This window comes from Asparagus officinalis, chromosome 4 (assembly GCF_001876935.1).
Source record: "Asparagus officinalis chromosome 4, Aspof.V1, whole genome shotgun sequence".
Lineage (NCBI taxonomy): Eukaryota > Viridiplantae > Streptophyta > Magnoliopsida > Asparagales > Asparagaceae > Asparagus > Asparagus officinalis.
Window position 1 is genome coordinate 138000383 of NC_033797.1, and position 15736 is coordinate 138016118.

General features: G+C 35.9%; 1 protein-coding gene across 3 annotated transcripts in view; it reads left to right on the plus strand.

Annotated features, from left to right (window-relative positions):
• LOC109839515 (protein SHOOT GRAVITROPISM 6) overlaps window positions 1-15736 on the plus strand; it is a 78651-nt gene that overhangs the window by 46278 nt on the left and 16637 nt on the right. For 2 of the 3 annotated variants that reach the window (XM_020407975.1, XM_020407976.1), the window contains 15 exons: window positions 260-405; window positions 511-591; window positions 689-789; window positions 3365-3603; window positions 3687-3796; window positions 3913-4035; window positions 4124-4198; window positions 4275-4408; window positions 4486-4558; window positions 4660-4791; window positions 8517-8683; window positions 8772-8894; window positions 8989-9049; window positions 9164-9259; window positions 13085-13185. In XM_020407975.1, the coding sequence (XP_020263564.1) occupies window positions 260-405; window positions 511-591; window positions 689-789; window positions 3365-3603; window positions 3687-3796; window positions 3913-4035; window positions 4124-4198; window positions 4275-4408; window positions 4486-4558; window positions 4660-4791; window positions 8517-8683; window positions 8772-8894; window positions 8989-9049; window positions 9164-9259; window positions 13085-13185 (1762 nt within the window). Of the gene's footprint in view, window positions 1-259; window positions 406-510; window positions 592-688; window positions 790-3364; window positions 3604-3686; window positions 3797-3912; window positions 4036-4123; window positions 4199-4274; window positions 4409-4485; window positions 4559-4659; window positions 4792-8516; window positions 8684-8771; window positions 8895-8988; window positions 9050-9163; window positions 9260-9354; window positions 9421-13084; window positions 13186-15736 lie in introns of those variants that run through there. The other variant, XM_020407977.1, reaches the window with a different exon arrangement.

Below are 15736 nucleotides of genomic sequence, written 5' to 3' on the forward strand. Positions count from 1 at the left end.
CCATTCACTTGGCTGAGACTCAGGAGGCACATTGATTTGTATGAGAATCCCCTCATATGACAGGATACTCGTTACTCCCTCTGAAAAAGTGTAATGAGTATTATATTTAACTCAAGGATGCAAGTTGAGTCCAAAAGAGCCAAATAGAAAAGACCATGCTTATAATTTTTTTTTCAATATGACTATTTTATGTGTTCTTATGACTATATTTCAGGAATGAATTTTTTTGCTGTCCTCTAATACTTTATGGTCTATGCAGGATGTGCTGTTATCAATGCTGCTGAAATGGGAATCTCATTCTCCCTAAAGAGAAGGGACCAGCTGCTTGATTATGTGCTTACTTTGATGGGCCGAGACGATAGCGATAGTTCCTTTGATTCAAGTAGTCAGCATCTTCACACTCAAGTATGTAAAGTTTTTGCTCATTTGTTTGTGCATGCACACTTCCTAGTTGATATTTACAGGTGTATGAGCATTGGTTTTGGTACCATTTTATGTTTTCCTCTACAGAGCCTTGCTTTAAGCGCGTGTACTACTTTGGTTTCTATAGAGCCGAGATTGCCAATGGAGACGAGGAATCTTGTTATGAAGGTAGTTCACTAGACAAATGTTTTATTAAGCACAATGGACATTGTCTGGAAATTTGTTTTTCTTTTCTTCCTATTAATAAATACCATCATCTTAACAGGCGACTTTAGGTTTTTTTGCTCTGCCTAATGATCCTTCTGATATTGTTGAGCCACTCATAAAGAACCTCATTACTCTATTATGCGCCATTCTTTTAACAAGGTAAGTAGTATTTTAGTTAAATATGAAGTTTGTATGTTACTAATAGATGCACTTCTTAGCAGTAGTTTAGTTAAATATGCATCTTGGATACTACTTGTAGATGGAATTCTTATATTTCTCACCTTCCTTTATGGTTCGTGATTTGCAGATTTATATAATAGATGCACTTTTTATGTATCTCACCTTCATCTATGGTATGCTGTTTGCTGGTTTCGTGTTATTTTTAATGTTTCTCATGCGAGCGTTAATTGTTAGAATGTAGAGATACCTATCCTTATTTACAACTAGATCTGAAATGAACTAAAAAGGGTTATGCTATTGAAGCTGGAATGACTATGAGCACGCCTGTGCATAACTGCAGAACCTGTTCTTCAGATCTTTAGAGTTACGTGTAAATCACTCTCCTAAATAGGAAGTTGTCATGGTCTGGCTAGATGATTCCACTTGGAATATGTTTCCGAAATCTTATTGGTAGTGATCCTTGGTGGTATATCTACCACCCTAAACTCAGATGTCGTCTGCATTTATAACTATCCAAAGTGCTAAGTTCCACACGGAAGCATGTTGATGGAGAGAGATTTCGTTCTATGAGTGTTGATAAAGGTATGAGGTCTCGCAAGTTCATCTACAACCTAAAGAATAATTTTGTCCTTTAGAGGGGAAACATTTTTGAAGTCTCTAGGAATATAGTTATTAAGATTAGTCGAAACAACAACATTTCTTACTAGAACTAGAACACTGTGCATGTACTATGAGTAGATGGACCTCATTCTGCTTGGTTGGATAGGAACATAGTGATTTTGGAACTGTCAAGGATGCAGGGTTGACCCTTCAGTTTGGAGTTCAAGGGCATATCTATTTTAACAACCTAGTAAAAGTCAATTTCTCAAGTAGCTCATTCAATGAGGGTTCCATAGGAAATAAACGAGCTGTGATGTTTTTTTATCCACTGGAGGTAAGGCTTCCTCTCCACATACATACAAGAGAAGAAAGGAAAAGAATGCATTTAACCTGCTGTCCAGATTTGTGTAATCAAAGTTGGCATCTATTCTGTCTAATGAAATTTAATATTGAAATGACTTTGTTAGTGCATAACATTGTCTACTACATGCCTTTCACTAATTCAAAGGGTCATTTATGAAACACTCCCTCTATCTAGCTGTGATTGAAGTTGAATTTTACAGTCTTTGACATCTTCACCATATTTATCACTGTATTCACGGTGTCTTAGTTTTATGAGTTCTGGCACCAAAAATTTAAGCTGCAAGTATAGAGACTATATAAATTAGCAAAGAAGATGGTTCTTAGTTCTTACCTGATGGTTTTGAAGGAAAATAGGATGAAGGAAGAAAGTATGGTTAGGAGGTACGTAAGTTGAACTTTCAGTAGTAGGATAGTTTAAATGTGAAGATACTCTTGCTTTTCAGAAGGAGAAAATGTTGAAGGTTCAAAGCGGCTGATAAATTTTGGATGAGCTTCACAACTTCCTTCTATACTTTGTTGTGTTAACGTCCCAGTTGCTGATTGGAGGTTGGAAAATTTGCACATTTACTTCAAAAGTTCTTCAGAAGACGGTTATCATTTTCAAAAAGAAGTTCGGTAGCCTTTTGATTATCTGAAAGAGACACAAAGATGGCTACAATTGCAGCCAATTAGATGGTTTAAACGGGGTTTCAGCTTCTAACATGTCGGAGCTGTATCAAACCTTCTAAGAAGGTCTCATGTTCCAAGACAGCTATCCCTACTCCTTCCGTTTAAAGCAGAAACTTTGTGTTTCAGAAGCTGATGGTGGTTCAATGTGTTAGTACGGCTTGTTACTTGGCTGTCTTGATATTCCTTAATTTTGCTGAAAATGTGTGTTCCACTCGTTTATCTTTTGTCCACGAGCTTAGCTTTTAAATTCTTGTCCTCATTGGAAATTCGCGAGGCTACCTATTTTTCAATTCTACCATGGTCCATAGTATAGTTTTGTTTTTTAATTAGGTATCAGGTATGTGACGACATGTTTAGGAGAGATGGCCAAGGGTCCTTCAGTATTAATTTGGTCTTGCACCAGACTTTCTGAAGTAAATATGAAAAAGAAAAAAACTTCTCGTGCCAGCTCTTACATGATGTGTCAGGCACCATGCTGGCAAAGTGGACAACGGGAAGCCAGTTCGGATGATTTGGAAATTATCCAATGGACAGAAGTTACCCCATATGCACATTAAGAAAGTTACAACAACATATTCCAAGGCAAGCTTCATAGATAAGGATCCAAGACAGTTTGAAGAGAATTGACTGCTGGAGAATGCCTACTGCAACGTCAGCCTATAAAAAGGGTTATTGGACTTATGGTTTGAGTGACAAAAGCACTGACAATGTACACTTCACTGGTTTGGTATTTCATGTAGTTTGCCTGAGCCTATTGTATCTTATTCTGTTTCTCGTGTTCATTTGCTTCCATACAATGCTTTGCACAATATTCAGAAGATATTCATTTTACTTTTGTAGTGTCTAGCACTACCCATACTACATCCTTTCTTACCATCTTTTCTTCTTGATGTTTCCTGCATTAACAAGTTGCTCTTGTCAGTGGCGAAGATGGTCGTAGTCGAGCGGAGCAGCTGTTACATATACTAAGGCAGATAGATTTTTATCTTTCATCTTCAGTGGAGCATCAAAGGAGAAGGGCTTGCGCTGCTGTCTATGAGTTGTTGCTCAAGTTCCGTGCACTTTGCTCTGGCGGAATTTGTGGGCTTGGCTGCCGCTCAAGTTGCTCACACAACGTACAAATTGATCGGGCAGTGCAAAAGAACTTATCGAATTTACCATGTAAAACCAACTTTTATAAGTGGTTTTATCCATGTGTCTCTTCCATTATAATAATCACGGCTTGACATAAATTTTCCTTCCAGCTGCATATGTATTGCCAAGCCGGGACTCCTTAAGCTTGGGGGAGAGGGTCATAGCTTATCTTCCACGCTGTGCTGACACCAGTTATGAAGTTAGAAAACTTGCAGTTCAGGTTGGGCATTAGGAACTTTCTATTTTTAGTTAAATCTATGTGAAGGTGTCCAGTTGTAATTTTCAGAATGTAAATGCCTTTTACGGTGTCCTTACATTCGATCTTTTGTTCTGTAGATTGTTGGTATATTTTTCAGCATATCCTTATCGCTTCCAAAATTGATAGCCACTGATATTGATTTGGAGTTGTCGTACAATGCATTGTCATCTCTTGAAGACGTGATTTCCATTTTGAGAAGGGTGAGTGCCTTTTTCATTATCTTACCATATTGTATTGTGCTAAGTGATAGGTTATGGGTGAAAAGTAGCTGAGGTTGTGATCCTGCAGGATGAATCTATTGATCAATCAGAGGTCTTCAATAGGGTTGTTTCTTCTATATGTGTTTTACTAACAAGAGATGAGGTATGTATTTCCTCTTTGAATAAATTTAATTTCACTCATATATGAGCTGAAAATGTTCCTCTTATTTCTCGACCAGCTGGTCATCTCTTTGCATATGTGCACTGCTGCCATATGTGACAGGGTTAAGCAGTCAGCAGATGGTGTTATTCAGGCTGTTAGTGAATTCATCACTAACAGAGGAAATCAGTTGAACGAAACTGATGTTTCCAGGTATTAGACTAGATACTAGCTTTATATTTTGTCCAGTGAGCATGAAAATCTGACATTTATCATGTTCGTGTCTGCAGGACAACTCAATCTTTGCTTTCAGCCGCTATATTTGTAATCGACAAACACTCTCGTCAGGAAATTCTTAATGCTGTATCCTTTCTGTTATTTATTTGCAGTTTTCTAAATAAAAGGTGGGATTCAAGCTTGCTCTGTGATTTGTATTGTCCATCTGTTTCCTTAATAGTTGCAAGATATCATGCCTGGCGGAAACGACCAATTCAACTGTCGTTTTCAATGAAGTTTTGGCTTCTGCTGGGCATGATATTGTTACAAAAGATATATCCAGGATGCGAGGGGGTTGGCCAATGCATGAGGCATTTTGTGTTAGTTTCTCTCCTTGCATCATTGTTATGTGAAACTTTTATATGGATAATTTTGCATGGTGGAGCTATGCAGACTTTAGTCAATTAATTCTTTTATCAGCAATTCTGGCGTGACTTAGTTCAGTGACTGCTTAACTTTTTTCTGAACATTGACTCTTAGGATGTTGAATAGATAGGCTTTTTGCAATATGCCGAAGAATCTTATCATAGAACATGATTTGATATGCTTCTCTGTATGGTGCTTAATGTATGATCAATGTGCAAGTACTGTATGATCAATTACAGTATGGCAGGTACATTCATCAAGAAATATGTATAATTGTTAAGCAGAACAGATAACAGAAACAAAACCATACACCATTGTGATACCGAATACACTTGTTCATTTTTACAGTGAAGCTTGATACAGACTGAATAAAGTGTAAATGGGTGCCGATGCACATGTAGACTTAGGAGGGCAGTTGCACCGCTAAATATATGACAAATTACATTCTCAAGCCTTCTAAACTTACAATTTGGCCCTAGTAATTTAGAAATATTTGCGCCCCAACCCTTGCTTATACGATCACCAAAAAAATCTGTAGCCCGCTTATATTTTAGCCCATGTAAGTTGAGAATTAGCCCATTTGTCAAGAATGTTATTTTATAATGTTATATTTTAATTTTTGGGAAAATAGATACTTGTCCTCCGCCCCCAGAAGAAAGTTTCTCTGGATCCACCGTTGGCCTACCAGTAGCGTAGATGTTGCTGTTACTTAAAAATTTGAGTTTATTGTGAGTAATCCTTAAGTAGCCAAGCCTGCCGGACAAAAATTTCATGCAAATTTCTACTTTCTGTAAGTTTTTGTCTGACACTACCCACTGGACTGTTCTGTATGTAGCTGAATCCAAAATAAGAAAACAACAAAATAGTGTTCAGATGTGCATTTTTCAACAGAAAATACTGCTGTCACTAAGTGTATGATGTCAAATATAGTTACCACAGAGCTCTAATGGTTTTTTTTGTTCCTATAGGGCATATTAATTAAAAGAGATATTAACATTTTATATGAAGTTGGACCACATGTTCGAATCCCAACCAACAAAGTATCATATTTTTTTCAGGTAACAAAGTATGTGTGTGCATGCCTGTGGTCGTGGTCATGGTCCCCCAGAGGAGGGGATTTCGCGGTGTGTGAGAAAAAAATAGCTATGACGTGGTAGCTCATTTTGCTAAATGAGCTAGTACCAAGAGATAGTCATGTTATGAGGTCCACCCTGCTAGTCACATCAGAAGGGCCAGGTCTCACCCCTTCTATCTCTTGGTCGTTTATTTTGTTAAATAAACCGCCGTCACTTCACATCCATCAAACCTAATATACATATACTGATATACATATGTATGTATATGCATACGACGACAATGGGTATGAGCTATCAGCTCATTTAGCAAAATGAGTTGCCCACTCACAAGCGCTAGACTCCACACCCACCCAATGTGACAACTAGGTTGGCCTAAATACTATCAGCATTAGTGGGCAGCTCATTCGGTAGTGAGGTGAATGCATCTCAACCCCACATCTTAAGGTTGTAAATTACAAAGAGAAAGGTGTCACATGGGAATGTTCCATCTTACTAATCTCACTCACATCTATGGTTGAGATTCCATCATCTAACTACCAAGCACCAAAAATTTTGTGCTTGGTTCCAAGCATACCCGTATTCCTCTCTCTCCAGGTGTGTGTGTGTTTGTAGGAGGGGGGGGGGATGACTTATTTGTTCCTAGGGCTAACTAGCTTGGTTATGCCCACCTTCATACTACAGTATATGCGATCTTTTTACTTAATCCACTCCGTTCATTTTGATCTATGTTTTGAATGATATATAGACAAAAAAGTAGGCATATTGGGTTATAGATATCCACATTGTTTTAAATATCGCAGACATGGCCCGATACATCGTTTGATATATTCTTTTATATGGCTTGCCGCAATCGATATGGTCTCTGAATATCCTTTACCGCTTTTGGTTATTTTGGGCGATATATCCTTGATATGGACAATATATTAGTCGATATGTTGGTCGATATATATATTGCATGCTTAGATTTTAGTAAGTATGTTGAGATTATATTTTAGTGCATTATACATATATGCAAAAATTCGTTACGATATTTAGATAGAACAATTTTTCAAAACCGACTGTTTTTTTTTTTTCAAAATCGACTGTTTTTTTTTATTTATCAAAATCGACCCGGTTTTGTGATTAGCAGGCTAATCACTATCCTAAATAGTCGGGGTTGGCAACCCCGACTATTTAGGATAGTGATTAACCTGCTAATCACCCTTTAATTAGGGTTTAACACCCTCCTAAATAGTCGGGGTTGGCAACCCCGACTATTTAGGATAGTGATTAACCTCCTAATCACAAAACCGGGTCGATTTTGATAAATAAAAAAAAACGGTCGATTTTGAAAAAAAAAAAAAAAATTCAGTCGGTTTAAAATTGTTCTAATATTTTTATTGTTGGTCTTGTGTTATGTAATTTCTCGTTCTATTACTGCTTCAAAGCTGCAGCAGCGTTAGCTTGCAGACCACTGCAAAGTATAATCGACCCGGTTTTGTGATTAGCAGGCTAATCACTATCCTAAATAGTCGGGGTTGGCAACCCCGACTATTTAGGATAGTGATTAACCTCCTAATCACAAAACCGGGTCGATTTTGATAAATAAAAAAAAACGGTCGATTTTGAAAAAAAAAAAAAAAATTCAGTCGGTTTTGAAAAATTGTTCTATTTAGATATTTACTACATATCCTTGAATTTCCCCAATACACAATCCGATATTAATTTTGGCCATCCGATATTTCCTCAATATTTGATATTTAAAACCTTGCTTATCCATCTAGCAATTTTAAATTTAACCGTTTTACGACAATACAACTAAAGAGACGATAAAAAATGTGTTAGAAGTAGTGAAACATCATGATTTTTGGTTTATAAATGTTTTGAGACATCTATATTATGATGAATGAAGCAAATCATATCAACAGGGCTCTTTCGTTGTATTGTTAGAAAACCGTTAATTTTTTGACAATTTGATGCATGTGTAATTTATGTTCAAAACGCATAAACTTTTTAGTTGTAGATGTTTTAAGATGTATAGACCAAGGTGAGCAGAGTTGATCGTCCAAATTTGTTCCATAATCCACATTTTACTAGCGGGCATAACTAAGCTAGTTATGCCCTAGGGACAAATAAGCCTTCCCCATATATATATACACACACGCGCACACACACATGTATGTATACACACACACATAAATATATGGAAAACTGTATGCATGTGTATGTATGTGTGTGTGTATTTATTTATTTATATAGAGGGTAGGGTTACAATACACCAATGGTGTAATTAAGATAGTTACACACACCTCTTTCCATCGTTAGATCTTGTTGATTGATCAAGATTGAATATCTCATAATCATGTGGGGACCAAGTTTATTTTGTTGATTGATCAAGATTGAATATCACATATATATCGCTTTTGCTGATCCCGATTCCTGACTCATCAAGTACTTACAACCAGATACTGCATAAAAAAGTGAAAATTACTTAAGGGAAAGGAAGTATGCTATATTTGGTGTGCTTATTATCTGTTATTTTACAACCTTTTTGCCTTATGTGTATTATTTTCTTTTTGTTCTAACTTCTTTTTCTACATTATTTGTTTTTTGTATGCCAACAGGCATTTTCACAGCATTCCGTGCTTTCAAGTTTGTTTCTGGAGCATTTGATATCTGTACTTGATCGAACACCTATCCTTAGAGGTGATACAGAAAGGGGAGACAACATGAATCACGGTGATGAGGACATCTTGCAAGCAGCTATTCTTGCTCTCACTGCATTGTTCAGGTATGTCTGAGGATTGTGTAGTTTTGGTGATCTCTTTTTGTGGACTTTTTGCATTTGAAAAGGATGCTAAGATTGGAATGTACCACAGAGGTGGTGGTAAGACTGGTAAAAAAGCAGTGGAGCAAAATTACTCTTCTGTTTTCTCTTCTCTTACTCTTCAATTAGGAAGTTGCCACGGCCTTGCTGGACTGGGTCAGCATGAACAGTTGTGGTAATATGAGCTCAAATTTGTAAAATTTCATCTTTGTTCTGAAAGTTCTCCGAATAACTGCTTCTAACTATTGTTCTAATTTTACATATTGAAGGACTTTGTTAACTGCATTCCAGTCTTTCTGTGATTGTGTTGGAGATCTTGAAATGGGAAAGGTATCAATTTCTATTGGGGATCAGAGTTCCTATCAATTGAACATCAAATGTCATACTAGAACGCACTATTTTCTTAGAGAAGGTAAGGACGAGGTTACTCTCTATTCTTTGTAGATTTTGGCTAGAGATGGAGAACACAAAGGTAAAGAGGAGAGGGTTGCCCTTATTCAGGAGGTTGCCTGTTGCATTTCTAGAAAGAGGCCTAAAGAGGTAAATTTTCCGAAATAGTGATAATTACTCCTTTTATAGTCATGTCAAATTGTCAACAATGTCATCCATGAAATATGCAATTTATTTTTTTACAGAGTTCAATGAAGAACTATTCAACGTCATTCTTTTATGTGTATAACAAGTGAGAATCCTTCATTTTAAAATTTTCAAGTGAACTCAGTTTATAGCCATGCACAAAAGAATTCGTAGTTGTATTTATAATTTGCAATAGTGCTTGATAAACCAACATCTGAAAATCCATATAATCTTCCATGATTAGAGTATCCTCATCGTCACAACCCAAACACGTACTTGGTAACAAACCTAAAATGCAAACAGGATTGGACAACCGCCACAGGTAACAATAAGTAATACTTGCAAGGCTTAAGGCAATACAAACCTGTTCATGTGGATAACATTTACCTGCAAGAACACAAACTATCCAAAATACTAAAGCCAGTTAGCTTGCTCATAAAGATTTGTACGTGTCAAAGCACAGTTTGCCTTTACAAGGGCTTATGTAACGTTCATAGTACAAAAGTAATCCAAAGTAATAATTCCTTCACGCAGCATCTAGCTCTTGAGATGTCTTGTTTTGTTCTTGAAAAGGGCCTGCAATTAGTTGTAACCATGAGCGTGGTTAGCTAGGAAGCCCGGTAACTGACATGGTCTATTAGTTAAATTAATGGTCATCAAATAAACCAGTGTATAGATTTTGATCATGTTCATATTTCAAGCAATATAAATTGTAATTTAAAATGCAGCATATAGATTCCTTAACATATCAAGATGGTATTACATGAGATAAAGATTTCCCAGAATCGATTCTTCCACCAAGGAAGTTGAGTGAAGTCACAGTTTTCAAGTCCTCCATTAGGTCATAGGCCTTTGAAAGGAGGTATCCTCCACGTAGGAGGTGTTTCCTCACAACATCAAGTATTTAGGACTTTAAATGTCCTTATAAATCTTACACACAAGAAGCATTTAGGATCAATCATGTATAAACCATAATGAGTGCTTTGTGGCTGTATATTTCACACATTCTAATGTTAGCTTAAGTACATGAATTAAGGTTCATAGCAAGTGATCAACTTAGTATTGACCCATCAAATCATGTGCTGACAAATAGATAACACATGCCGCTTACCTTTCGAGTTTAAAGTTCTCTGGATCCTTAGTCTGCATGTCGCCGATGTCCTGATCTTGCCCTCCTACAACAATGAGGGTTTCATACTTTCATTATTTTAATTTAGTATAGAATGGTTTCCCTAATATCTTTTGAAAGTCCTTAAGCTTTCAAATCAAACTCTTTATGAGGTTTATTTCTAGTTAACCTTCTGCTTTGGCTATCGTTTACCATTTCATATATATATCACCATACTTATAGTTTCATATTAAGGAATTATTGATATGTTTATATTTCTCCATTTCAAGATAATTCCAATAAATTACTGCATGCATGCAGAAATTTCTGAACCAATCAATTTATTGGACCAAACAGGACATTAAACAGAGGCAACTAGGGCTCATAATATATCAACGGAAAGATCTTTTGGTCAGTTTTGCAGTGTCCCAAACGGGACATCAATCTAAGTTACATAGAGAGAGATACAAGCTGTTTATTACGGCTATATCTGGAATAGACTTCTGGCTGTTCTGTTTTGTCAATAATCAAAATGTCTGATATTGTGGGTATAAATTACTTCAATTATTTCTTAAACATTTCCTTACTGATTGATGGTTACACAGAGGTCAAATGATCTTAAAGTTTTCAGTCAAGAAAAATGCTTTTCATGGTCTTTTTTTATATACATCAAAGGAATAACAATCAAACATATCAACAAATTGTCATGCAAAAAAACTTATTTCCCTCTGGATTCCCATCATAGTTTCTTTCATGACTTTTACTTTATCATCTAGGTTCTATAAAATCTAATTTCTTCATGAATTATCTTCGATCTAGAAGGATTAATAAGGAGGGATACAAATTACTTTATGAAGGTCTCTATTTCAAGTAAACCTTGAAAGCTTCAACTTGCTTCATTAGTTTCTTTCAAGTTTGGGCAAATCGAGTTATCATTAAAAGGAGGGGGTAATTATTGAAAATTAGAGGAGTTTCCTGCAAAAGTTTGGAGAAGAGGAGAGCCCAAAGGGGCTGCTGGTCACTTGGAGAAAGAGAGGACAGGAGGTCAGATGAGAAAATGAAGTTTCCTCTCTTTCCTCTTGTGCTTATCTTTCCAAGGAAACATATGGGTGAAAGCTAAGGAATATGTGACATTGTGACATATGGAAAGTAGGCTAGCTAAAAATTTGACAACTCAATACCTAGGTGGCACGTAGTTAAGAAAAATTGAAAATAATTATGTTATTAGGCTTAATCACTTATGAAGATATCACACTCATGGTGCTTGGTGACTCGGTGACCAACTTATCTTGGATCCATAGTATCACTCGCAATTTAGAATATTCTCATCCAATAACAGAAGTCAAAATTGTGAGACTATTTATAACACTATTTACTAGATCTTATGACGGAATTAGTTTTGAAAAGTTCAAACCTGTGGGATTTGTATGTAGATACATTCATATGTATGTATATTCTTATATATATATATATATATATATATATATATATATAATAGTATATAATGAGAAAATGGGTATACTTGTACCAAGCACAAAAAATTGGCTTGGTAGTGAGGTGGACATATCCTCTCCACCATTATCAAGATGGTTACATATCCCATAGCCACTCTGGCACCCATGTGACTATGGTTCCCCATGTTGAATGAGTGGAGGAGATTGTGCCACCTCAGCTACCAAGACAAAATTTGTGCTTGGTACCAGCATACGCCATATTCATATCTATATATATATATATAATATATTATACATCACACACAGCACCACAACACACACACACACACCACACACAAACACACCAACACAACTTCGTTGGAGCAGCAGAAACAAATTTTTAATTCTTTATTGAGATCATATCTGAGATATGGATCTTATCTCGGACGATGTATATCAAAACATGATGCATCCATTCTGAAACTTTTATTTCACTTACTACAGTTCATTGAGCTGTGGTATCTGAAATTTCGACAATTGACTTTTGAAATCTATGATTTTTTGAAGAATTTTAGATAGTACTTGATTTCTTAGTTTAGAAACCAACTTTCAATGCATAAAAAACCAGGATGGGTTATGTTCTCCTAAGGCTTGTTTATATGCAACAAAATTTACTAAATGGATGTGTTGATCACTTGTACATTTGATAATCATTCAACTACCCTAACTCCATGAGTTCAGACCTCTGAATTCATACCCCATTCTGATATTAATCCTATTCATGTTTTAAAATCTTTTGACGAAATCTCTCAAAGTTAGATGCCCTTATATATATGTTTAAAAGCAATGGTGTCAAAGTTTTACTTGTTTACTATGCTATTCAAATTTTCAATTGTATGTCACCTTACCATGGTCATAATTTGAATGCATATATCTTTTGTTGTATTAACTTATGTTGCATTTTTATCTTGATCTTGTTTCATCTTTTTGAGCTCTTTATCAGCTAACATGAGTATATAATGAAACTGCGATTTGTTTATAAATTGTCTATGAAAGTGCAAAAGATAGTACATGCTTTTTTTGCCTTTGTTAAGAAAAAAGAGTTTCTTTAGTATTAAGAAAAAATAGTTTTCTTTCGTAACGAAAATAGTTTTCTTTCATATTTTCATTGAGTTTATATAATTTTTACTTATTCTATTTAGTTTTGTGCTTGGGATATAACTGCATTTTTGCGATATAACTATGTAGGTTCCACCTATATGTATGACTTTGAGCAAGGCCTTGAAAAGACAGGAAAGGTTTCAAAGGGAAGCTTCTGCTGCAGCACTATCAGAGTTTATCCGTCACAGGTTTGCTACTACTCACCTCTTATTCTGTGTCCATGTAAACTGTAAGCTGATGAGTTGCTCACATAACTATTTCAAATGATGAAAGCTTCAGCCACCTTTTCCCCATATGTAATGTGTCCACAGAGGAAGATGAGTCATGCAATCACAATCTAGTTCAACTGATAACAAGACATCGCAAGTCCCCTTTCGAGAAAATGAAAGAAAACATCCACTCATCATCATTTTCCAACTCCATCTCATTTGGTCGGTACATTGTGCGACATAATCTTCCTTGTCCATATACTACTTTCCTTACTTGGTAAATGCGAGAGAGCATTTCATCCTTTCCTCACACATTTTCCAGCTTGTCACATTCTCTTCTTTGAATGAGAAGGGGCACCAGTTTTGCACTCCGTATGATCTAGCTCCTTGGTTTTTTGGTTTTTGGACTTCAAGAGTTTGAGCCACCTCATTTTAGGCGGATCTAGTACACCATAAACAGGTACATGTCCCTCGTTCTCCATTATCACAGTCCTTACATCGCTCTCATCAATATCTTACATGAGGTAGTATCAGTTCTTGGCGCAAACCATTCATCCAGTTGTTGGTTATCAGTTCTTGGGGCAAACTATTCATCTAGTTATTGGTTGTCCTCCACGAAGGCACGAACCATAAATTGTCGAGAGCTTATTAGGCCATATACATCTTGCCTTGGTAAATATGAGAGAGTGTTTCATCCTTCCCTCACACATTTTCTACCTTATCATATTCTCTTCTTTGAATGAGACGGACACACCAGTTTTGCACTCCGTATGATCTTACTCCTTGGTTGGTTTTTTTGGTTCACTAACTCCAAGAGTTTGAGCCACCTCATTTTAGGCGGACCTTGTACACTAGAAATAGGTACATGTCCCTCGTTCTCCATTATCCCAGTCCATTCATTGCTCTCATCAATATCTGACACGAGATAGTATCATGAGATAGTATCAGTTCTTGGCACAAACCATTCATCCAGTTGTTGGTTGTCCTTCACGAACCGTAAATTGTCAAGAGCTTCTGTCATGCCCTGATTCCAAAAGTGTATATAATTGGGACGTGACTCGGTCAACATTGCAACCATACAGTCATATTCATGTCTCTAGATCATCTTGTACACAGATATATATAACCAAAAACTAGCCTACAGAGCATGTAACTAAGATAACAAAAGAAATATATAAAGAAATTTTCAGAAAGACAGTTCAACTACATCTATCTACAATGGAAAAGAGTAAGAAAATACATCATAATCTAGAAAACCCATGGAGCTCAAGTAAAAGTCTGAAATAAATAACTACCTAAATAAACTAAAGCTGAGAAATTGATAGGATAGACTATGATTATTGTCCCTGGACCTATTTCTCAAAATACTCTTAATGCTGCGAAGAAAAAAACAGTCTTTGAGTCTGGAATGCACAAACCTCAGGGGAGTCAGAAAAGTCCCAACAAGCATATAAAATGAAGAGCACGAGTAGATTTATGTGATAGATATAAAGAAAGGATGCAAACTAAATTAAAGGGACTAAAATAAAAGAGATGTTAACTACATCTATCAAAAAGCCTATCATAAGGCACACAAACACATTATATTTTTTATTAGATGTTATTTGAATTAGAGAAAAATATTTTCATATATATATATAAGTTTTTCCCGTAAACCGTCTCGGGAACAAGTCAGGTATTTGCTCTTGGCCCTTATATATAACTCAGGGTATCATGTATGCGCATAAACTCACTTATATATATATTCTCCACCCAATTCCTTGTATTTAATCTTGTGTTTATCAGTTTTATTTTAAGTCATTGTGCATGAAATATTGAAACGTTGTGCACTAACACAATGTTATCGTGGAACAATTTTCGTAAAACTATGAAAAATAACTGTGGCCTAGAACATGTCCAATTAAGATGAGTGTGTCGTCGAGTCGACACTATGATAAATAATAATAGTAAAAGAAACCTCACGCGGGGATATCTGTATCAAGGGTATAGCCATGCTATGATAGCACGCTTATGAATCATACTTTTGACGGAAGTTGTATTCATGCACAATCGGGCCTATTGGAAGTCACTAAGTGATCACACATGTCATCAAGTGATCAAAGTCAGTTTTTACGCAATAACAAACACTTCTTTTAAATCACAGGTACATTCTCAGACATCTACTCATGTTCTTTTTGAGGATTCCCATCGCATTACCAATACTTATTTTCCACCTCACTCACATGTTTATGTATCTGCATAAGTTTATACGTGCTTATATATAAGTAATGTGCTCGGTAAGTTATTGTCCATCTAATTAGTATCATCTAAAGTATAGGTTTAAAAGCATAAAGTCGTGAATGGCTCTCTAAATGAAGTTAACCTACTAAGCAGCACGAGATTCATGTTCTCAAGCGCTATTCACATAGTTATGAGAAAATAATTAGACAAATAATAAATATTAGTCTAGTAGTTTTGATAAGGAAAAGAAAAGTAAGTATGTTTGGAGAGTTCACAAACTCACAGTTTTACAATTATTTGTAGTATTAAG